Source organism: Salvelinus fontinalis, chromosome 22 (genome assembly GCF_029448725.1).
Source record: "Salvelinus fontinalis isolate EN_2023a chromosome 22, ASM2944872v1, whole genome shotgun sequence".
In the NCBI taxonomy this organism is placed as follows: Eukaryota; Metazoa; Chordata; class Actinopteri; order Salmoniformes; family Salmonidae; genus Salvelinus; species Salvelinus fontinalis.
Genome location: NC_074686.1, coordinates 9,686,690 through 9,711,189, shown reverse-complemented (window position 1 = coordinate 9,711,189; position 24,500 = coordinate 9,686,690). Strand labels below are relative to the sequence as shown.

At 44.9% G+C, this 24,500-nt stretch overlaps 2 protein-coding genes across 3 annotated transcripts; one reads left to right on the top strand and one right to left on the bottom strand.

The window, feature by feature from the left end:
* The first annotated feature begins 1,267 nt into the window (after window positions 1-1,267).
* Window positions 1,268-15,756, top strand: LOC129819738 (death domain-associated protein 6-like). Of its 2 annotated transcripts, XR_008754114.1 has the most exons (12): window positions 1,268-1,370; window positions 2,116-2,363; window positions 2,775-3,143; window positions 3,353-3,484; window positions 3,651-3,767; window positions 4,076-4,307; window positions 9,821-9,990; window positions 10,199-10,373; window positions 10,478-11,051; window positions 11,161-11,293; window positions 14,590-14,704; window positions 15,078-15,756. XR_008754114.1 is itself a non-coding variant. In XM_055876282.1 (11 exons), exons 1-11 carry the CDS (start codon window positions 1,283-1,285, stop codon window positions 14,647-14,649), a joined length of 2,298 nt encoding a protein of 765 aa, XP_055732257.1. In that variant the 5' UTR covers window positions 1,268-1,282; the 3' UTR covers window positions 14,650-15,756. The 2 variants fall into 2 exon arrangements, 1 of the variants encoding a protein (XP_055732257.1); XM_055876282.1 differs by having other exon boundaries at window positions 14,590-15,756.
* Window positions 15,757-16,035: 279 nt separating this feature from the next.
* LOC129819737 (zinc finger and BTB domain-containing protein 22-like) lies at window positions 16,036-23,337 on the bottom strand. The gene is made up of 4 exons (XM_055876281.1): window positions 22,890-23,337; window positions 21,897-22,118; window positions 20,811-21,692; window positions 16,036-20,680 (listed from the first exon to the last, which is right to left on the bottom strand). Exons 2-4 carry the CDS (start codon window positions 22,116-22,118, stop codon window positions 19,724-19,726), a joined length of 2,061 nt encoding a protein of 686 aa, XP_055732256.1. The 5' UTR covers window positions 22,890-23,337; the 3' UTR covers window positions 16,036-19,723.
* Between the last annotated feature and the right edge of the window lie 1,163 nt (window positions 23,338-24,500).

Here is a 24,500-nt window from a genome sequence, read left to right as displayed (position 1 = left end):
TTTGATTAGGGGTGCTTCTACTTCCACACAACTTGACTCAAGGATGTGAATACTTGATGTTTTCCTTGGTCATAACCTAGCTGACTAAACTCAACTCCACGATTTAGAATGGAGTTGAGCGGCGACGAGTGTGTGCATCAAGTTTCAGTCAGTGGATTCTTGTAAAAATGTACATTCTTTAATGCCTACCCTGTACATGTTTGTCCTGTGTCACTGTGTTCTTTTTTGTGTGTGCTGTAATCCATCGTTTTTAATAAAAGTACCGTTTTATGTGATGTCTGTCAAACTGCACCCGTATCCACTGTTTTTCAATGGAGTAGGAAGTTACTTTATGCACTACCACTCCATACTCTTATATATATATATTATTTACTGCTTACTGTGTTTCTGTGCTTTTCATGATTGTAATAGATTGTAAAAATGCATTATAGCCTATGCCTCCCCAGCCAAAACAAAATAATCTAGTTCAATGACTGGTTGCTCCTTCTCTGTTAAAACAATGGCACCCTTGGCAGAGGTCGCGTAAAACACTAATTTTTTTCATCACCAAAAAAAAAAAAAAGCTGATACACAGAACGAACACAGTCACAAGGTAGGCATTAAAGAATGGACATTTTTTACAAGTATAGACTGACAAGTGTAGTCAGCCCAAACTCGTCGCTGCTGGAGTTGAGTTATTGGCCTAGTTTTAACCATATGGTTGTACTCTCAGTTGCAAGGAGCGCAACTGTATTCGCCTAATCACTTACTCCAAATGAAAGACACATATTTTTTATGTTAATGCTATCAATATTTATCGTATGAGCCTCAGAAACACAAAATAACGAATTGGTTTAGGTAAATGCACTATGCAGAAATCGCTCCGCCATTTCATGGTTGCTAAAAATTCTAATAGTTTCAGTTTATGTGATTAAACAAGCAAGTATAATGTAGAAAATCATTTTACCATCTATTCTTAAACCGTTGTGAAATATATTTACCATAACAAAAAATATTGTATTTTCAGCTGTTTGAAGCTGGTGTACAAAACCGAAAGTAAAACACAAAAAAACTTAAGAACGAGAAGCATAGAAATAGCGCACATAGAACAGATCTAGCACTTCTTAAACTTGCTTTCAATGAAGAATGACAGATCCATAACACACATTTATATGTGAATTTGGTCGGGTCGACCAAAAAGTGACATATACAGCTTTAAACAAGCTGACGGGCAAATGTAGACAATTTGGACAAAACACCTGACATGTGAAACTAGAGTAAAGTGAATAGCCAATGATCGACGATGTTACTGAGCGACAACCAACCAACAACCAATGGTAGGCTTGAATGTTCCCGAGCTCTTCGGGGCGAGACATTTCGGTATCAAGCGGGTAAGTTGACTATCATTGTTTTGTCCATAGCTAACTGTCTAACCACGGTCTTAAAATAGTAGCTATATTATATACATCTGCATTTCATACATAAAGCTAGTAAAAGTATTTGTTTACAAGTTGTCTTTGTCATACCCCTACCATTTTACCCGGAGAGATTGGCGCTTTCCTGAGCAGCCAGCTAACATTAGCTTGTTGCTAACTGAGGTTAGCTAGCTAGCCAGCCAACAAGGAAACAACAAACACAACAGTGGTGTTTGGAGTGTTTTTGCAGTAAACAATCTAGTAAATGTGTTGTTTTTTACCTGACAGAAGTTTCGACCAGCTCAAATCTTGTTTAATCAAAAAAATACTTAGTAAATGAACTAGTTAGCAAGAGTCCCAGACGTTAGCCTAGCATGCTAGCTCACGTTACTGTCTGAACTGGCGGGCAGTGTCTGTTTTCGTTGTAGATAAGCCTACAAAATATAAACAATGTTTGTTGTTATAACATTTGTTTTAAATCGTGCTGGTGAAAAGGGACAGGGTGGAGTTTACAATGGATAATAGGTAGCAGTGGTGTTTGTACCTGATACTGTGTAATTTTCGTATTGTAAAAATGGTTGACCATAAATATGATAAAACTTTGAAAGGCATAATCATTGTATTGGATAGACTCACTAAACCAGATGGCATGACAGTGGTATGTTACTTTTGAATCTGCCCAAGGCATCATTTTGACACTGTTGTTTTTGCCTTCCCTCAGCAAAGAATAGTCCCTATCTGATGGCGGTTGCCTCAGCAGCAGTGATGGACAGCATTGTAATCCTTGATGATGATGAAGAGGAGAGGCCTCAACCCTCTTCCTCCACCTCCTCTAAACCCTCAGCCAATCATCGTACTCCCCCCAAAATCCAACAGCCCGCTCCTACTCACATCACCCAATCTCCTTTTGCCACAGTGAAGAAAGAAAGCCATGTTCTTAAAGCAGAGAACCAGAAGCTATTTACTGAGGTAAGAGGGTACATGGATGGATGGTGGAGATGTTTGGTGCAGTCACATTACAAATATGTCAGTGGAGCTGCAACACTGGAAAGCACAACTACGGCTGTGGCTTTGAGTCTTTGCAGGCTATTAGTCCATCGCGATGATGTCAGATCATGGAAATCATAACGAATTTGTGCGTGACCCTTTCGAATTTGGGCCATCCCACATCACTCTTAATCAGTGTTTTTCAAATCCCATAGTTTTGCAGGCTTTGCTCCATCCCAGCACTAACACACCTGATTATAACTAACCTTTAAGCCCATGTATTGAGCAGGTACAAAAGTCTGCACCAACCCTCTGTCCCCCCCAGTGGAAAGATTGAAGAACATTCTTCTAAACCCTTCTCCCTCGTTCACTCCCCTCCTTCGCTTTGTTCAGTTTGTAGAGTACTGCTCGGCCCACACACAGGACTGCCCCGAAGTCATGACCTTCCTGCACGCCAAGCACTCCAAGGCCTCGCCGAGCTTCCTGGCCTCGGTGGAGTTCCGCAACACGCTGGGCCGCTGCCTGACGCGCGCCCAGGCCCGCCGCACCAAGACCTTTGTCTACATCAACGAGCTGTGCACCGTCCTCAAACAGCACTCGGACAAGAGGAGGCAGACTGTCGTGAAGGTGGAGCCTACCGCCGGGGAGAAGAAGGAGATGAAAGAGGAGAGGGAAGAGGAGGCACAGACAGAGGAGCTACCGTCTACCTCGGGGCAGCAGGAAGAGGAGGAGAAGAAGACGAAGAAGGCTTCCCGGAGACAGGTCAGCAGCACCAAGAATGGACAGAGTCCATGACTTCTCTATAGCTTTATTCCTCTTCTGCCCAAAGTGTGCACTTGGTCAACCCTCAAGGGTTTAAAAGCATTGATTTGGTGTAGATTACCGTAATGTTTTGCATCTGATAGTTCATCATAAGGAGCAATGTGCCAGGCATATCTTCATATCTCGCTCTCTCTCTCTCGCTCTCTCAGATTGCGTACCTGGAGAACCTGCTGAAGATGTACAATGATGAGATCCGGCGGCTGCAGGAGAGGGAGCTGAGTGTCAACGAGCTAGAAGAGGAGGACTCCAGCTACATCCAGGAGCACAAGCTCAAACGCAAGGTCAGATCACCGAGGCCTATTGGTTCCAATGGCTCAGTTGGTTTGAGTGTGACGCTTGTAACGCCAGAGCTGTGGGTTTGATTCCTGCTTGAGCCACATACTAAATGTGTTAACTGTACATGACTTTGATAGATAGAAGCCACTGAAGTCCTCTCTCTCCTCTCAGATGATGAAGATCTATGATAAGCTCTGTGAGCTGAAGGGCTGCAGCAGTCTGACAGGCAGAGTGATCGAGCAGAGGATCCAATACAAAGGGACACGCTACCCTGAGGTCAACAGAAAGGTAACCAACACATTGTTTATTGACAACCCAATGCTTTTTGACCACTGCTTATTTATGTTATATAGACTATGGATGAAAATGAGATTTAAAACTAACCCCAGTATGAGATAAAATCGAGGAATAAGAATAAATGGGTAATAAATGCATGAAAACAATAACCATTCAAATGTTATTGGTCGCATGCAGATGTTATTGCGGGTGTAGCGAAATGCTTGTGTTCCTAGCAATTGATTTGGCTGTCCTTAGTGTTTGCTCATGGCGATACAGTACACTCTGACCCCTCCTCCTCCTGCTCTCCCCACCCGCAGATTGAGCGTTTCATCAACAGTCCCGAGGCCCAGCTGAATCCCCCCGACTACACAGACATCCTGCAACATATCCGCCGGGCCAACGAGCGCCACGGCCTCAACCTCAGCAAGAAGCAGCTGACCCAGATCGCCCAGGACGCCTTCCGCGAGACCGGCAACCGCCTGCAGGAGAGGCGCCACCTCGACATGGTCTACAACTTCGGCTCGCACCTCACAGACCTCTACAAGCCCGGTAAGAGAGCGTAATACACACACCTGTACAAGCCTGGTAAGAGAGCGTAATACACACACCTCTACAAGCCCGGTAAGAGAGCGTAATACACACACCTCTATAAGCCTGGTAAGAGAGCGTAATACACACACCTCTACAAGCCCGGTAAGAGAGCGTAATACACACACCTCTACAAGCCTGGTAAGAGAGCGTAATACACACACCTCTACAAGCCCGGTAAGAGAGCGTAATACACACACCTCTACAAGCCTGGTAAGAGAGCGTAATACACAGACCTCTACAAGCCCGGTAAGAGAGCGTAATACACACACCTCTACAAGCCTGGTAAGAGAGCGTAATACACAGACCTCTACAAGCCCGGTAAGAGAGCGTAATACACACACCTCTACAAGCCTGGTAAGAGAGCGTAATACACAGACCTCTACAAGCCCGGTAAGAGAGCGTAATACACACACCTCTACAAGCCTGGTAAGAGAGCGTAATACACAGACCTCTACAAGCCCGGTAAGAGAGCGTTATACACACACCTCTACAAGCCTGGTAAGAGAGCGTAATACACACACCTCTACAAGCCTGGTAAGAGAGCGTAATACACACACCTCTACAAGCCTGGTAAGAGAGCGTAATACACAGACCTCTACAAGCCCGGTAAGAGAGCGTAATACACACACCTCTACAAGCCCGGTAAGAGAGCGTAATACACAGACCTCTACAAGCCCGGTAAGAGAGCGTAATACACACACCTCTACAAGCCTGGTAAGAGAGCGTAATACACAGACCTCTACAAGCCTGGTAAGAGAGCGTAATACACACACCTCTACAAGCCTGGTAAGAGAGCGTAATACACACACCTCTACATTCCTGGTAAGAGAGCGTAATACACACACCTCTACAAGCCTGGTAAGAGAGCGTAATACACACACCTCTACAAGCCCGGTAAGAGAGCGTAATACACACACCTCTACAAGCCCGGTAAGAGAGCGTAATACACACACCTCTACATTCCTGGTAAGAGAGCGTAATACACACACCTCTACATTCCTGGTAAGAGAGCGTAATACACAGACCTCTACAAGCCTGGTAAGAGAGCGTAATACACACACCTCTACATTCCTGGTAAGAGAGCGTAATACACAGACCTCTACAAGCCTGGTAAGAGAGCGTAATACACAGACCTCTACAAGCCTGGTAAGAGAGCGTAATACACACACCTCTACATTCCTGGTAAGAGAGCATAATACACAGACCTCTACAAGCCTGGTAAGAGAGCGTAATACACACACCTCTACATTCCTGGTAAGAGAGCGTAATATACAGACCTCTACAAGCCTGGTAAGAGAGCGTAATACACACACCTCTACAAGCCCGGTAAGAGAGCGTAATACACACACCTCTACAAGCCCGGTAAGAGAGCGTAATACACAGACCTCTACATTCCTGGTAAGAGAGCGTAATACACACACCTCTACATTCCTGGTAAGAGAGCGTAATACACAGACCTCTACAAGCCTGGTAAGAGAGCGTAATACACACACCTCTACATTCCTGGTAAGAGAGCGTAATACACAGACCTCTACAAGCCTGGTAAGAGAGCGTAATACACACACCTCTACAAGCCTGGTAAGAGAGCGTAATACACAGACCTCTACAAGCCCGGTAAGAGAGCGTAATACACACACCTCTACAAGCCTGGTAAGAGAGCGTAATACACAGACCTCTACAAGCCCGGTAAGAGAGCGTAATACACACACCTCTACAAGCCTGGTAAGAGAGCGTAATACACAGACCTCTACAAGCCCGGTAAGAGAGCGTAATACACACACCTCTACAAGCCTGGTAAGAGAGCGTAATACACACACCTCTACAAGCCCGGTAAGAGAGCGTAATACACACACCTCTACAAGCCCGGTAAGAGAGCGTAATACACACACCTCTACAAGCCTGGTAAGAGAGCGTAATACACACACCTCTACATTCCTGGTAAGAGAGCGTAATACACACACCTCTACATTCCTGGTAAGAGAGCGTAATACACACACCTCTACATTCCTGGTAAGAGAGCGTAATACACAGACCTCTACAAGCCCGGTAAGAGAGCGTAATACACACACCTCTACAAGCCTGGTAAGAGAGCGTAATACACACACCTCTACAAGCCCGGTAAGAGAGCGTAATACACACACCTCTACAAGCCTGGTAAGAGAGCGTAATACACACACCTCTACAAGCCTGGTAAGAGAGCGTAATACACAGACCTCTACAAGCCCGGTAAGAGAGCGTAATACACACACCTCTACAAGCCTGGTAAGAGAGCGTAATACACAGACCTCTACAAGCCCGGTAAGAGAGCGTAATACACACACCTCTACAAGCCTGGTAAGAGAGCGTAATACACACACCTCTACAAGCCCGGTAAGAGAGCGTAATACACACACCTCTACAAGCCCGGTAAGAGAGCGTAATACACACACCTCTACAAGCCTGGTAAGAGAGCGTAATACACAGACCTCTACAAGCCTGGTAAGAGAGCGTAATACACACACCTCTACATTCCTGGTAAGAGAGCGTAATACACACACCTCTACATTCCTGGTAAGAGAGCGTAATACACACACCTCTACAAGCCCGGTAAGAGAGCGTAATACACACACCTCTACATTCCTGGTAAGAGAGCGTAATACACACACCTCTACATTCCTGGTAAGAGAGCGTAATACACAGACCTATACAAGCCTGGTAAGAGAGCGTAATACACACACCTCTACATTCCTGGTAAGAGAGCGTAATACACAGACCTCTACAAGCCTGGTAAGAGAGCGTAATACACACACCTCTACAAGCCCGGTAAGAGAGCGTAATACACACACCTCTACAAGCCCGGTAAGAGAGCGTAATACACACACCTCTACATTCCTGGTAAGAGAGCGTAATACACACACCTCTACATTCCTGGTAAGAGAGCGTAATACACAGACCTCTACAAGCCTGGTAAGAGAGCGTAATACACACACCTCTACATTCCTGGTAAGAGAGCGTAATACACAGACCTCTACAAGCCTGGTAAGAGAGCGTAATACACACACCTCTACAAGCCTGGTAAGAGAGCGTAATACACAGACCTCTACAAGCCTGGTAAGAGAGCGTAATACACACACCTCTACAAGCCTGGTAAGAGAGCGTAATACACAGACCTCTACAAGCCCGGTAAGAGAGCGTAATACACACACCTCTACAAGCCTGGTAAGAGAGCGTAATACACACACCTCTACAAGCCTGGTAAGAGAGCGTAATACACACACCTCTACAAGCCCGGTAAGAGAGCGTAATACACACACCTCTACAAGCCCGGTAAGAGAGCGTAATACACACACATCTACATTCCTGGTAAGAGAGCGTAATACACACACCTCTACAAGCCCGGTAAGAGAGCGTAATACACACACCTCTACAAGCCCGGTAAGAGAGCGTAATACACACACCTCTACAAGCCTGGTAAGAGAGCGTAATACACACACCTCTACAAGCCTGGTAAGAGAGCGTAATACACACACCTCTACAAGCCTGGTAAGAGAGCGTAATACACACACCTCTACAAGCCCGGTAAGAGAGCGTAATACACACACCTCTACAAGCCTGGTAAGAGAGCGTAATACACAGACCTCTACAAGCCTGGTAAGAGAGCGTAATACACACACCTCTACAAGCCTGGTAAGAGAGCGTAATACACACACCTCTACATTCCTGGTAAGAGAGCGTAATACACACACCTCTACAAGCCCGGTAAGAGAGCGTAATACACACACCTCTACATTCCTGGTAAGAGAGCGTAATACACACACCTCTACATTCCTGGTAAGAGAGCGTAATACACAGACCTCTACAAGCCTGGTAAGAGAGCGTAATACACACACCTCTACATTCCTGGTAAGAGAGCGTAATACACAGACCTCTACAAGCCTGGTAAGAGAGCGTAATACACACACCTCTACAAGCCTGGTAAGAGAGCGTAATACACACACCTCTACATTCCTGGTAAGAGAGCGTAATACACACACCTCTACAAGCCTGGTAAGAGAGCGTAATACACACACCTCTACATTCCTGGTAAGAGAGCGTAATACACAGACCTCTACAAGCCTGGTAAGAGAGCGTAATACACACACCTCTACATTCCTGGTAAGAGAGCGTAATACACACACCTCTACAAGCCTGGTAAGAGAGCGTAATACACACACCTCTACAAGCCTGGTAAGAGAGCGTAATACACACACCTCTACATTCCTGGTAAGAGAGCGTAATACACACACCTCTACAAGCCTGGTAAGAGAGCGTAATACACACACCTCTACATTCCTGGTAAGAGAGCGTAATACACAGACCTCTACATTCCTGGTAAGAGAGCGTAATACACACACCTCTACATTCCTGGTTGGAGCTGTGTGTATACTTAGGTGCCGATTTAAAATATGTATTGGGATTCTCATGATTCTAAATGTATAGCAATTTGATACTGTGATTTATTGCGATTCGATGTTTCCAAACATATTGCTCACCATGGGTGTGTTTGTAAATTCGCTCTGGCTATCTACTCAGATTTCTGAGCACTCTCATCTGAGAGTGCCAGAGCGCAGAATAACTGATGAATTCACGAACGTGGGCAAAAACGCGTAATTATATTGTTGCCAGCAGCACAGTTACAGTCACCAACACTCTGGATAACATGAAAACAGCCTGACCAGCTCTGCTAGGGGGATTAAAATGGTCAGTGAGCTGTTCCCACATTTGTGTCTGGAAGTAGCTAGCCAACGTTAGCCAGTTAACGTGGGTTCTTGACTGTCGTTGTGAGGTCAGAACGCTCAGATCAACCCTACTCCTCGGCCAGAGTGTCCAGTGTGCGCTCTGAACGCTCCGAGAGCGAAACGCTCTGAATTTACGAACGCCCTGAGGGCACTCTGGCACTCAAGATTGAATTGACGAACACACCCCCATACACACTAGGGCGGCAGGTAGCCTAGTGGTTAGAGCATTGGGCCAGTAACCGAAAGGTTGCTAGATCGAATCCCAGAGCTGACAAGGTAAAAATCTGTTCTGCCCCTGAACTAGGCAGTTAACCCACTGTTCCTAGGCCGTCATTGTAAATAAGAATTTGTTCTTAACTGACTTGCCTAGTTAATTAAAGGTTAAAAAAAAATATATATATATATAATGTGTGTATGTGTACTCTCGTATCAACCCTACTCCTATCTATATATGTATGTGTGTGTGTGTACACACCCCATATATATGTCTGCTGCAGAGAGACAAGAGCCATAAATTAGAAAAATTGTGTGTGAAGCTGTGAGAACCTGGTAGTTGACACACAATTACAGAAAGAGTGACACCAGTATGCTGCTTTGTGGATATCAGGTTGGATGTGTGGGAATTATTTAGGAAGATGGACTAAAAAGTCACTAACTCTCTCCCCCCCCCCCCCCCCCCCTTTTTTTCTTTTTCATTTTGTCCACCCATACCAGCCACTGACCCTGCCCTGTTGGACCCCACGTTGGCCCGTAAGCTGCGCTCTAACCGGGAGGTGGCTCTCTCCAGCCTGGAGCAGGTCATCTCCAAATACGCCCTGCAGCAGGACGACACCGAGGAGGAGGAGAGGGCTAAACGGATAGAGAGAGAGAGGCAGAAGAAAGAGGTAGGAGGAGGAGAAAGGTGTTGGAGACCAATTTACATTTTAGAAATGACTGGAGATGACATTTAAAAAATAAATGTTCTGTAATTCTGACCTGTTATAGTCAGCCAATGCTTTTCCACGTCTGCTTTTAAAATACATGGTATTTATTTACATAAATGACTATCTGTCACCACTCACTGACTGTTTTTTCTGTGTGTGTCAACGGAAGGGTCAGTCATCGGCGCTGGAGGCCACCACAGCCGATGACAATCCCCTGAAGAAGGGAGAGGATGGTGAGGGTGTGGAGCAAGCTGAGGAGGAGGAGGAGGATGATGAAGACGACGAGTCGTCTGATCCAGACATCGAGGAGGAGATCCAGGCCAGCAAATCACAAGCAGGGCCAGGTGATGAGGATGATAATTTGCATTTACACAGCAGCGTTCTCAAATTCAGTGTTTTAACCCGGTTTATCCTGGTTTCAACTGATTTGGGTTTTCTTTTTTTTCAGAGGATGATGAGGAGGAGGAGGAGGACAACGAGGTAGAGGCAGCAAACGAGAGTGAGAACGAGGTGGATGGTGGGAGTGACGGAAACCAGGATGGAGGAGAGGAAGAAGAGAACGCTGAGGTGGACAAAGACTCCGTGATAAGCGGAATCAGCCTCATTTCCCGGGGTGACATCCCACGGATCTCCTCCTTAGTCGACGAGTCCCCCACAGACAGCCCCAGCCAATCAGAGGCGATGGAGGTAGACAAGGGGAACGACTCACCCAATACCAACCTGACAAATGAGGACATTGTTTCCTCCAATCACATTTCAGCTGTGTCCATAAGCACTAGTGTGGAAACGAAGGACTCCTCAGCCTCCCCCATGGCGGCGAATCAGGTCTCTTTGCCACCGTCACCGGTGCTGATTTCGACCAATGAGGACTCCTGCACGGTCATCACTGAGACGAGGTCAGCGAATTGCAGCCCCAGGCCACCCAGTCCCAGAGACACCTCCAGAGGCAGGAAGAGAAAGAGGAAAGAAGAGATGAAATCCAGGAAGTCTTACAACGGGGTTCTAAGGCACCACAATGGGAGGTAAGGCTGTAGCACCTAAATTAATGACGGGGGAAAAAATCTGTGGAGATGCCTATCCATTTTCAAATGTTGAGACTTGAATGAATGAATTCTCTCTCTCCGTATGCAGTGACCGTGACCTCCCTCTGGACATGGACGTGGTGACCAGTAGCCCCCTGCAGGCGGACTCCACCAGGGCAGACACTCCCACCCAGGAGATGGTCACCAGCTCCCAGTCCACCCCGCCTCCCAAGAAAAACAAGGTGAGGGTAATTGTGGTCCCGTGTGGCTCAGTTGGTAGAGCATGGCGCTTGCAACGCCAGGGTTGTGGGTTCAATTCCCACGGGGGGACCAGGATGAATATGTATGAACTTTCCAATTTTTGTAAGTCGCTCTGGATAAGAGCGTCTGCTAAATGACTTAAATGTAAATGTAATGTAAAAAATGTAAATGACGATTGCTGATGTTTAAGTATCATGACACTATACCTTTTTTCCCACGTATACGCAGCATATCAAACATACAGTGCATTCGGAAAGTATTCAGACCCCTTGACTATTTCCACATTTTGTTACGTTACAGCCTTATTCTAAAACAGATTCATGTATTTTTTTTACCCCATCAATCTACACACAATATACTCCATAATGACCAAGCGAAAACAGGTTAATTTAAATAGAAATACCTTATTTACATAAGTATTCAGACACTTTGCTATGAGACTCGAAATTGAGCTCAGGTGCATCCTGTTTCCATTGATCATCCATGAGATGTTTCTACAACTTGATTGGAGTCCACCTGTGGTAAATTAAATTGATTGGACATGATTTGGAAAGGCAGACACCTGTCTATATAAGGTCCCACAGTGGACAGTGCATGTCCAGTGTTTCCGCTGCACTCATTTTAAATCATTGCAGCAACAACAACATGGAACATGAACAAATATTTCTGCTGGGGTGCATTTTGAGGATGCTAGAACATTCCACATGTCCTTTTCCTCTGCAAATAAAACAACCCCATAGTAGAACAGCTTATATATAATATGTTCTACTATATATAACTGTTCCTGGATGGTTGATTTAGATTGCACCTAAATCAACCATTTATCGGATAATCAAGAACTTCAAGGAGAGCGGTTCAATTGTTGTGAAGAAGGCTTCAGGGCGCCCAAGAAAGTCCAGCAAGCGCCAGACCGTCTCCTAAAGTTGATTCAGCTGTGGGATCGGGGCACCACCAGTACAGAGCTTGCTCAGGAATGGCAGCAGGCAGGTGTGAGTGCATCTGCACGCACAGTGAGGCGAAGACTTTTGGAGGATGGCCTGGTGTCAAGAAGGGCAGCAAAGAAGCCACTTCTCTCCAGGAAAAACATCAGGGACAGACTGATATTCTGCAAAAGGTACAGGGATTGGACTGCTGAGGACTGGGGTAAAGTCATTTTCTCTGAATCCCCTTTCCGATTGTTTGGGGCATCTGGAAAAAAGCTTGTCTGGAGAAGACAAGGTGAGCGCTACCATCTGTCCTGTGTCATGCCAACAGTAAACAATCCTGAGACCATTCATGTGTGGGGTTGCTTCTCAGCCAAGGGAGTGGGCTCACTCACAATTTTGCCTAAGAACACAGCCATGAATAAAGAATGGTACCAACACATCCTCCGAGAACAACTTCTCCCAACCATCCAGGAACAGTTTGGTGACGAACAATGCCCTTTACAGCATGATGGAGAACCTTGCCATAAGGCAAAAGTGATAACGAAGTGGCTCGGGGAACAAAACATCAATATTTTGGGTCCATGGCCAGGAAACTCCCCAGACCTTAATCCCATTGAGAACTTGTGGTCAACCCTCAAGAGGCGGGTGGACAAACAAAAACCCACAAATTCTGACAAACTCCAAGCATTGATTATGCAAGAATGGGCTGCCATCAGTCAGGATGTGGCCCAGAAGTTAATTGACAGCATGCCAGGGCGGATTGCAGAGGTCTTGAAACAGAAGGGTTAACACTGCAAATATTGACTCTTTGCATCAACTTCATGTAATTGTCAATAAAAGACTTTGACACTTATGAAATGCTTGTAATTATACTTCAGTATTCCATAGTAACATCTGACAGAATTATCTAAAGACACTGAAGCAGCAAACTTTGTGAAAATTAATATTTGTCATTCTCAAAACTTTTGGCCACGACTGTACAACTCTCTGCAGCACTCCAACAATCAGTCCTTTATGGCAGAGTGGCCAGACAGAAGCCACTCCTCAGTAAAAGAAGCCACTCCTCCTCAGCCCGCTTGGAGTTAGCCAAAATGCACCTAAAGGACTCTCAGAAACAAGATTTTCTGGATGGCACTAAAAATTGTCAAAGACTCCAGCCACCCTAGTCATAGACTGTTTTCTCTGCTACCGCACGGTAAGCGGTACTGGAGTGCCAAGTCTATGTCCAAGAGGCTTCTAAACAGCTTCTACCCCCAAGCCATAAGACTCCTAAACAGCTAATCAGATGGCAACCCAGACTATTTGCATTGCCCCCCCCCCCCGTCCTCTATGCTGCTGCTACTCTGTTATTATCTATACATAGTCACTTTAACTCTACATGTACATATTACCTCGACACCGGTGCCCCTGGACATTGACTCTGTACCGGTACCCCTTGTATATAGCCCCGCTATTATTTACTGCTGCTGTTTAATTATTTGTTGTTCTAATCTTACTTTTTTTAAAGGTATTTTCTTAACTCCATTGTTGGTTAAGGGCTTGTAAGCATTTCACTGTTGAATTCGGCGCTTGTGACATACAATTTGATGAAACCAAGATTGAACTCTTTGGCATGAATGCCAAGCCTCACGTCTGGAGGAAACCTGGCACCATCCCTACGGTGAAGCATGGTGGTGGTAGCATCATACTGTGGGGATGTTTTTCAGCTGCAGGGACTGGGAGACTAGTCAGGATTGAGGGAAAGATGAACGGAGCAAAGTACATAGAGATCCTTGATGAAAACCTGCTCCAGACCTCTCAGAACCTCAGACTGGGGTGAAGGTTCACCTTCCAACAGGACAATGACCCTAAGCACACAGCCAAGACAAAGCAGGAGTGGTTTCGGGACAAGTCTCTGAATGTCCTTGAGTGGCCCAGCCAGAGCCCGGACTTGAACCCTATCTAACATCTCTGGAGAGACCTGAAAATAGCTGTGCACCAACCTAACAGAGCTTGAAAGGCTCTGCAGAGAAGAATGGGAGAAACTCCCCAAATACAGGTGTGCCAAGGTTGTAGCATCATGCCCAAGAAGACTCGAGGCTGTAATCGCTGCCAAAGGTTTTTCAACAAAATCCTGAGGAAAGTTTAGAAATTTTGTTTTTCTTTGTCATTATGGGGTATTGAGGGGGGGGGGGGATTTAATCAATTTTAGAACAAGGCTGTAATGTAACAAAATGTGGAAAAAGTCAATGGATCATGTGTGTCATGCTCTTGCTCCACTGCCGTGACATATCACAAAACATTTTTGTGGCGAAGTCACTTGTGTACACTATACAAACCTCTTACCAATCTCCACTTTGTGTCATTTTCAGGTCAACGTGGCAACTCAATGTGACCCGGACGAAGTGATCGTCCTATCGGACTCGGAATGACCTTTGCCCCAACCCTACTGGGTGTTCAGGCTTCTCATTGCTAGCCTGGAACCAGGTCTGTTTATGCTGCACAAACAGATCTGGGACCAGGCCATCCCATTACTGCCTCTTGACTTCCAAACCAGTGCCTGCTAATGTGAACTCTTGAAAATGCACACATTTTCAGACGGGAGAGAGCAAACTTTTCATTACAAATTGAAACTGGCAATGGACGTGGTAGTTTACCACCAGTGTTTACATTTTGTATTTATATGCCAATTTTTGCCCAGCGTCTGGATTGTGTGAGGGAGCAGTATCACGTCAGGTTATTTTTGTATTTTAGCTGTAAAAATGAGTTCAATTAGATATTATTTTAGCTGTTTTTATATATTTTTTTTGTCAATCCTTTTAGGTGGGTGAATGAATGGGTGTCTGTGTTTGTATTCTAGAATGCCGGCAATAGAAGATGAACCAGCGGAACACCGGAGTACTGTATCTTAGATTTTATACAGAGCCGAACCACAACCTACACGTCCAACTGTCAGTGTAATCATGGATCATTTGCTGTGTGGTTGCTGTGTCCACATAGTGCAACTTACTGGCCTGAACAACGCTATTTCTCCCAAGTAGTTACAAGAGCAACTAAGTGGCAGATTGGCCGATTGTGTTCAAGATGCCAAATGAACACAATTGAGCAGATGCATTGACGTAAACGGCCAGGTACAGCTTGGCGTTAATGTGAAATGTAGTGCAGTGTCCTACTTTATGCAGGCATAACCCCCCTGAAAAAATGTTCACATTGACTTTGCAGAAATAGCTGGGTTCATGCTGATGGGTGTTGTTGTAGGGGAAGTCCATCTCGGCATGTAGTAAGCAGGTAGGTGTTTAGGTTGATTTGCATCAAAGGAACGTACATAACGCCTCTTGCTTGAGACTGCAAACGGTGGTAATGATTTAATCAGACTCATTCTTTTTCAAACCTCCCTAAGATACTTTGATTGGATTCTGTTGTTTTGACCAATTCAAGGTTACGGGGAAGGTCACTTAATTGTTATCTAATTTTCCTTTTAGTACACTGAGAAGCAAAGATCACATTTCCTTTTAAATAAACTTTGATAATAAATGAAAGTGCTTTGTGGTAAGTCATTTAAAGCAATTAGGTAAGTTGTCCTTGCAAGCAGCACCACATTCAGTTGCCCAACGTTGAACATGGCAGATAGATATGCCATGAATAAAGCCGACGTGATTACTAATTCTACATGTCAGAGATGCATGTTTGTTCTACATACCATATTTCTATCTGAACGTTCCAAAACGTCCCACTGAACACTCCACAGGTGTTTTGTGGGTAAAGGCATAGAAAAACACGAATTGTATATTTGGAAATGCAAAAACAGATTACAGAAATGAACTTTACTTTTTATTTAATTTAACTTGGCAAGTCAATTAAGAACAAATTCTTATTTACAATGATGGCCGACCAAGAGGCAGAAGGCCTCCTGTGGGGATGGTGAATAAAAAAAAATGTAGGATGAAACACCACAACGCTACATAGAGACCTAAGATGACAACACAACGCGGTAGCAAAATGACAACACTTGGTACAAACACATCACGCAAAGCAGCCACAAGAGTCAGTAAGTGTCCATGACTGAGTCTGAATGTAGAGATTGAGATAAAACTGTCCAGTTTGGGGTTTTTGCATCTCGTTGCAGTCACTAGCTGCAGCGAACTGAAAAGAGGAGCGACCCTGGGATGTGTGCTTTGGGGACCTAGATCCAACCCTTTTTTCCCCTTCCATTTTTGCCAAAAATGACATACCCAAATTTAACAGAATGTGACTGGCAGAACGGGTGCTGTATGTGGAGGATGAGGGTTGCAGTAGGTATCTGAGGGGAGTGAGACTTAAGAGGGTTTTATAAATAAGCATCAGTGATGTGTCCTATAAGGAGCCTTAGTGGCAAATCGGATGGCCAAATGGTAAACAACATCTAGCCTCGGGAGCACCTTTACCTGACGATTTATAAATTACGTCTTCCTAATCTAGCATGGGTAGGATGGTCATCTGAATCAGGGTTAGTTTGGCAGCTGGGGTGAAAGAGGAGCAATTACGATAGAGATTGCACCTTAGCCTGCAGCTTGGACATGTGCTGGGAGAAGGATAGTGTACTGTCTAGCCATACTCCAAAGTACTTGTATGAGGTGACTACCTCAAGCTCTAAACCCTCAGAGGTAGTAATCACACCTGTGGGGAGAGTGGCATTCTTCTTACCGAACCACATGACCTTTGTTTTGGAGGTGTTCAGAACAAAGTTAAGGGCAGAGTAAGCTTGCTGGACACAAAGCTTTGTTGTAGAGCGTTCAACATAAAATCTGTGGCGGGGCCAGTTTAGTACAAGACTGTATAAAGACAAATGAAGGCCTTTAAGAAAAGTTGTGATGTTTTTTTTGTAACATAGATCACACATTGGAACCAGGTATTTTATTTAGCCTTTTGATAAAGATCACATTGATGTACTTGGCCTATAGTAACAATGTCTAAGAAAGACTTGCGCCTCGCTCACACCGACTGCGTCATTGTGTTTTGGTACACCAGAAGTACATTAATTTCCAATGGAACACTGCGTTTGCCTTGCAACATGGCAGTTGCAGTGCGTTCTGTGGTGGATACGTTGGATTTATCAAACGTACGCATAAAATGGTATGCGTAGAAGGCTTGACAGACATAGAAGGTGAATGTGAACTTTTGTTGCACACATCCAGAAGATCCTGCGCAATGACGCTGTAGGTGTGATCGAAGCATTAGGCACAACTCCGGTTCCACACGCATGTGCAACAACAATCGTGTTTAATATAAAATAATATGTAACCCAAAATATGGACTATTCAGAAGTTAAACAGTATATTTCAGACCTAGTGTACAGTAGCAACAAGCTTTCTACATTTTTCTTCACAATTTTCCCTTTATGAAAAAAAGGTATTTATCCTGCCATAAAGATGACAAATGGATACTGTCAAGTGTCATACAATAATACAGACTTTAAGATCAACTGATGAAAAGATGTTACATGAAGTTGAATCCTTTGATTATGTGATGTAAATGCTATGAAATGCAGCCAGGCAAGTTATTGAACAGTCCTCTATTGAAACCAAAGTGTAAAGTCTTGAAACAGTCCATGGAATTCCTTTTCAATCTCACAAACAGCAGCCAACTTGAGTATTAAGAGGGAGTCAATACGAAACTCACTATTGACCAAAAGCACTTTATCTCTATAAACAGTGGGGTTTGAAATTGACACCCTTGATAATGATGAGCAAAAATGACTGTATAAAATATTTCAAATACTGAGCTATATTATATGCTAAAACAATGCTAAGAGAAATACATTTTGTTTAGTAATATTTTTTTCCCCTCAAAAGGTAGGGGTAAAAATGGACACCCCTGTTTTTGATACCTCACCTTGTGAGGATAATAACATTGAGCCATTTTAAACATGTTTTATGAGATTGGAGAACACATTGGGAGGGATCTTAGACCATTCCTTCATACAGAATCTTTCCAGATCCTTAGTCTGCGCTTATGGACTTCCCTTTTCTGTCTGGAGACAGATGTCCATTGCAAAATGTTGAATGGCCTATTAACCATTTCTTTGTGGATTTTGATGTGTGCTTGGGGTTATTGTCTCACTCGAAGATCCAGTCGCGGCAAAGTTTCCTCCTCCTGGCCAAAATGTCCTGGTACTGGGTCAAGCTCAATTCTCAGTCTCCGGACTTGAAACCCAATTGAAGGGAGCAGTCCATTAGCGCAGACAAAGGATATCAAGGATGTGGAATAGTTTTGTATGGAGGAATGTTCTAAAAATCCCTCCCAAAGTGTTCAACAACTAATAAAACATTTTAGAAAAAGTCTCCGTGCTGTTATCCTCACAAGGTGAGGTATTGAAAAAAGGGCTGTCAATCATTTTACCTCTGTTTCTGAGAAGAAAAACTTCTAAGACAAAATCTTTCTCTGAGAAATTGTATTTGTATAAAATAATATTTCCAATTTTCTTTTGCATACAATATAGCTCAGTATTTACATTTATACAGTCATTTTTTTAATCAAGGGTGTCTAGTTTCAGATCCTACACCCACTATGTTCTAGTAAGGCAGTCAAATGAAGTATATAAATGAGTGTTAAATAGTTCAATATTCCCTATTTGATAAATCTAAACATAAATATCTTTCATTATATACACTTAGTTTAAGCTCACTTCAAATGCAATTTCATCAACTGCTGCAATCATGACATTCTACCACATGATTTAACAGATAAGCACACAGATAAGCACACAAAGACTAAGTCTTTCTCCTGAATAAAAACATCATAGCCACAACCTTCATAGAAGGTAAAACCCTGGTAAAAACATACAGAATCCTGGTGGATACAGCTTTGTTGAGCCAGTCTACTGTTAATAGTACTCAATGTCTCTCAAGGCATGCATTGGAATTTGGCAGTTTGAGTAAGGAATGATCCGTAAGTAACCCAAGTGTCAGACTGATGCTTTGTTGTCTACGATCAATATTAATGAGGATGACTTGTAAACACACTATACACTGTATAGTTTTGCACCTATCATAATGGTAGCAATTAGTAAGTGATATAATAGGATAAATTTACAGTAATACTGTACTATAGCACTGGAATTGGACAGTGAACACATCACCCGTGTGGAAGGGCATCCTGTGAAACAAGACCACAGTACTGCAAGGCTCTTCTTCACAGACACTTACTTGAAATGCACTCATTCCCTGGCAGAACAAAGCTTAGAATATTGTAGAACACATCACTTACAACAGCAACTTTCCTCTATTTCTAGTTTAGATTTTGCCAAAAGTGTTGTTGCGGAGTCATTGTCTCTTGATTTTTGGTTTTCTTAGACACAGCATGTGCCACAAAACAGTCATACAGAGAATAACCTTGACATGTAAGAGAACACTGAACTGTACAATGGTCCCTAGCCATTTTCCAAGAGGGTCACTTTCCAGAGGTCATTGGAATACCTCTCCAAAGCCCCCTTGTCTTAAAACACTCACATGGTGTTCACCCGTTTGGTCAAGTGACACTAGTATCATTATCACCAACCTCACACACTTCCTCCTCACACCCACCTTGGCTGACCCCCAGACCAAACACAGAACCTTGACCCTGCAACACGCTTGGAGAGTTGACCCCTAAGCGCGCTCCTGCACCGACCATGGTCAGGCACGAGACGGCATTGCTGCTGCTACCTGTACTGGAATGATGTGGCGACAAGACAGAGATCCCAGTCCTGCCACCAACGGCATCTTGACCGGCCTCGCTGGCCGAGAGGGGGAGATGCTGAGGGGAGACGCCATCAGTGCGGTCGGACACTCCCCCATCCTCGCTCCTGCCAGCCGCCCCGCTCCGTCCCTCGCAGTGGGAGCGGTGCCGCATGTAGCTGTCGCGCCACATGAACTTCTTGCCGCAGCCGTGGCAGTCGTAGGGCTTGAGCCCCGTGTGGGTCTTCATGTGCTCCGTCAGGTGGTGCTTCATCTTGAACTTCTTGGCGCAGACGGGGCAGTTGAAAGGCCGCAGGTCCAGGTGCATGTTGATGTGGCGGTCACGCATGCTCTTGTGGGTGAAGGTCTTTCCACAGTGACACATGAACACCTTCCCTGAACCCCCGCCACCACCACCCCCGTCCAGTCCATCTATGCCACCGCCCAAACCTCCCTGTGCTGACAAATGGACCGCTCCATGCTCTAAGTTTGTCCCTTTAAATGGTGCCCCAGCCATACCACCTCCTATTCCTATGGGTTGAGAGGAGTCTAAAGAGGATTGGCTGTACATGAGGATCTGGTTGCCTTGCATGTCTATGGGAAAGAGCTGAGCTCTAGCAGCAGCAGCAGACTGGACTTGGCCGAGTAGGGCAGAAACGGCTCTGCCACCACTCTGACCAGCGCTGTCATGAAGGTGCTGTGGGGGAGTCTGGTCCATCAAACCACTGTCAAACTTGAGGTAGTCTTCAGAAGACTGGCAGTAATCCATCTATGAGAAAAAGGGATTCAGTTTGGTAACGATCCAAAAATACAGAAACTGACAGTTGTCCTCCTGATAAGTTAGAATGGTAAGTAGCCACATACACAGACAAACATTTCGCATCAAGGGTTTGACTAACCTGTGTCTCCATCTCATGGTCCGCTCTGCTCCTCAACTCTCCAGACAGAGTCCTGACGTTGGATATGTTGAACGTCCTCTCCCTCTCCCTCAACATTTCCAACTCTCTCTCCTCTTCCTCATCTGGCCCTTCCTCCCCTGACACCACAATCAGGTCATCGTCCTGGGGTCCCTCCGTCTTCACCACCACCCACTGCTTCCGGGGCATGATGCTGGGCTGGCTGTAGGTGGGTCGCTTCTGGAGAGGGGAGGCGTCCCCGTCTTGGTAGGACGACACTCCGAAGCGGTCGCTGACTCCAACCTCTTGGTCCGAGACAGAGGTTGTCCGTTTCCTCCTGCTGCTCCCTTGCTTCCTATGGTACATGAGCTCTTCTTCCTCTTCTTCATCCTCCTCTTCGATCAGGAAGGCCTCCTCGGCCCCAGAAGGGGTGCAGTAGCTGGGAGTGGCATTCACGCCTTCCTGCCCTGCAGCTCCAGCTGCCGCTGCTCCCCCTCCGGAGTTGACATCTCTGGGGCTGAAGTAGTTGGTGCTGCTGGGAGACTGGCTCTCACTCAGGGACGGACGGCTGGGAGGGTGAGGGGCTGCCTGGGTGTTGCTTCCACCTGCTAGGGAGCTTTCACTGCTACTGCATCTAGGGTTCCCCTGCACTCCTCCAATGACCCCCTGGGATGCGCTACCCACCACCCGCCCCTCTTTGAGGAGCTCTGTGCACTTGTCCACGATGTGCCACATCTGCAGCACGCTGCCCACGGTGAGGTAGTTGACGATGTCTTCGCGGAGCATGCGCAGCTGGCCCGTGTAGGCGCAGCTCAGGACACTCTCGAACGCCAGCAGGTCCATGACGGCAGGGATGGAGACAGTGGACATGTTCTTCAAGAGCACCTGGGGGGGGGAACGACGACAGTTAATGATGGCTGGCGACATTCCAATGCACAGAATCAAGGTTATCGATGTAAGCTCTCACTTCAGTGCAGCAAGTTGCATAGTGCCATAGGCCTTGGATGAAAACTATCAGAGACCGTTACAGAGTTAAACTAAGTTCAGTCTGGCTCTGCAACGCGCCAGCAAGCAGAACAAGTCACACACCTGGTCGTGAAAGTAGGGTGAGGATGCAGCTAGCACGCAGCGGTGGGCTTTGAACACCTTCCCCTGGACCTGGATGGAGAGGTCACAGAGCTGGCCCTCCTCGCGCTGGCGATTCAGGCTGTCCAGTACAGACGCCTGGGAGCTGGGGAAGCACACCTGAACCACCGAGCCAGAGGGGACACCTGAGCTGCTACAGCCCTGCCCCATTGACAGAGAATGCATCTAGGCATTTGAAGAGATGGAAAGTTAAGTTTGTGACAGAATAATTCAAAGGACACGTTATATCAAGTGGTGGATGAATGTTGTATGTCCTTTCATTTACCTACAAGTAGGCAACAGTTTTCCTGAGATTGACCCTTTATTAGTGCTTATTAATGCCTACCACAAAACATTGTTCAACCACATTCCCAAAACAGTAATATGAAATTGCCCTAGGTGGTCAATCAACCAATCAAAACACATTTTTAATGTAAGTTAAGCTTTACAAATCACAACCATTCTTTCTTATAATGCATTGACTCAAATTTCTCTGAATGACAGACAGACACTACCTTGAGATTCAAAAACATTTATTAACATTTTGTCGGGGAAATGTTACAGCCTACAGATTGGTTCAATAAATCAAAGAAAGAAACTGTCAGTTGCCAATTAATAAACGTGATGAGTAGTAGTCTTTATTTTGTCACATGTATAGCAAAATAACAGATAGCAATGCAATTAGTTAGCACGGGCTTGCAGTCAGTCAATTATTCTAACCAGCTAGCATTTGTTGCCAATCTAGTTAGCTAGTAGCAAAGCAAGCTGGTGTGTAAACAGTCTGCGCCGGTGGACATGCGTTGAAAATGCAGTGTTGGGAGTTTCTCTCATTACAAAGCATAGTACTTTTCAAGCTCTTAATCATGAGAGCATCATTTAGCTACAACTAAAAACTGCCTTCAATGTCTATCTACGGGTAGCTAGCTAACATTAGCTTGCAAGCTAAACACAACTTACCGTTTTAGAATGTGCACCTTTGAAACAATTATGTCAAGCCAGACTCTATACCGACAAGCTACCCTCTCTCCGTTGTTTACATATACATTTCCAATTGTATGATTTGTTTTCCATCATGTTTTGCATACAACCCATCATGCGCCGCCTTTGAAGAAATGCCAGACGACTAAAAAAGTAGTAGGGTTGTTTCGACTACCGACTAGACACTGGAGGTAGCATAGCAACCAAGCTAATTCGACCTCTTGTGGCGTTTAGTGAAAGTGGTAAAACAAAGAGGTTAGTTAATTAAACCAGATGCATACTGGACAAAAATATAAACGCAACAATTTCAAAGACTTTACTGAGTTACAGTTCAAGGAAATCAGTCAAATAAATTCGTTAGGCCCTAATCTATAAAATTTCACATGACTGGGAATACAGATACGCATCTGTTGGTCACAGATACTTTAAAAAAAACTGTAGAGGCGTGGATCAGAAAACCAGTCAGTATCTGGTGTGACCATTTGCCTCACATCTCCTTGATTTGACCAGGCTGTTGCTTGTGGAACGTTATCCCATTCCTCTTGAATGGCTATGCGAAATTGCTGGATATTGGCGGGAATTGGAACACACTGTCGTACATGTCAATCCAGAGAATCCCAAACATGCTCTATGGGTGACATGTCTGGTGACTATGCAGGACATGGAAGAACTGGGACATTTTTAGCGTCCAGGAATTGTGTACAGATCCTTGCGACATGGGGCCGTGCATTATCATGCTGAAACATGAGGTGATGGCGGCAGATGAATGGCACGAAAATGGGCCTCCGGATCTCTTCACGGTATCTCTGTGCATTAAAATTGCCATCAATAAAATGCAATTATGTTTGTTGTCCATAGTTTATGCCTGCCCATACCATAACCCCACCACCATGGGGCACTCTGTTCACAACGTTGACATCAGCAAACCAACAGCTCTGGTGGACATTCCTACAGTCAACATGCCAATTGCACGCTCCCTCAACTTGAGACATCTGTAGCATTGTGTTGTTTCAAAACTGCACATTTTAGATTGATCTTTTATTGTACCCAGTACAAGGTGCACCTGTGTAATGACAATGCTGTTTAGTCAGTTTATTGAGATGCCAAACCCGTCAAGTGGATGGATTATCTTGGCAAAGAAGAAATGTTCATTAACAGGGATGTAAACAAATTTGTGCCCAACATTTGAGAGAAATCAGCTTTTTGTGCAAATGGAACATTTCTATGATCTTTATTTCAGCTCCTGAAACATGGGACCAACACTTTACATGTTGCGTTTATATTTTTGTTGTGTATATAATGAGATGCTCATATCTCTGCCCTAGGCGGGAAGGCATGCGGCAAATTTAGGTCTGCATATTAAGCCCATAGAAACGCATTGGGCTTGTTCTGAACATACTTAGCGGAGAGTGAGCGCTCTCACTTCGCCTCTTCCTCTCTGATTAAATTGTATTTCAGTTTAACCTCTGCAACAGATCTGAAGGTAACATTATCAGACCAAATAACCATTCTCCTTAACAGGGGAGAATTTAGCATGTAAATCTTGGTGGGGCAAACAATAAATGTTATGCATGCCAGCAAAGCCACAAC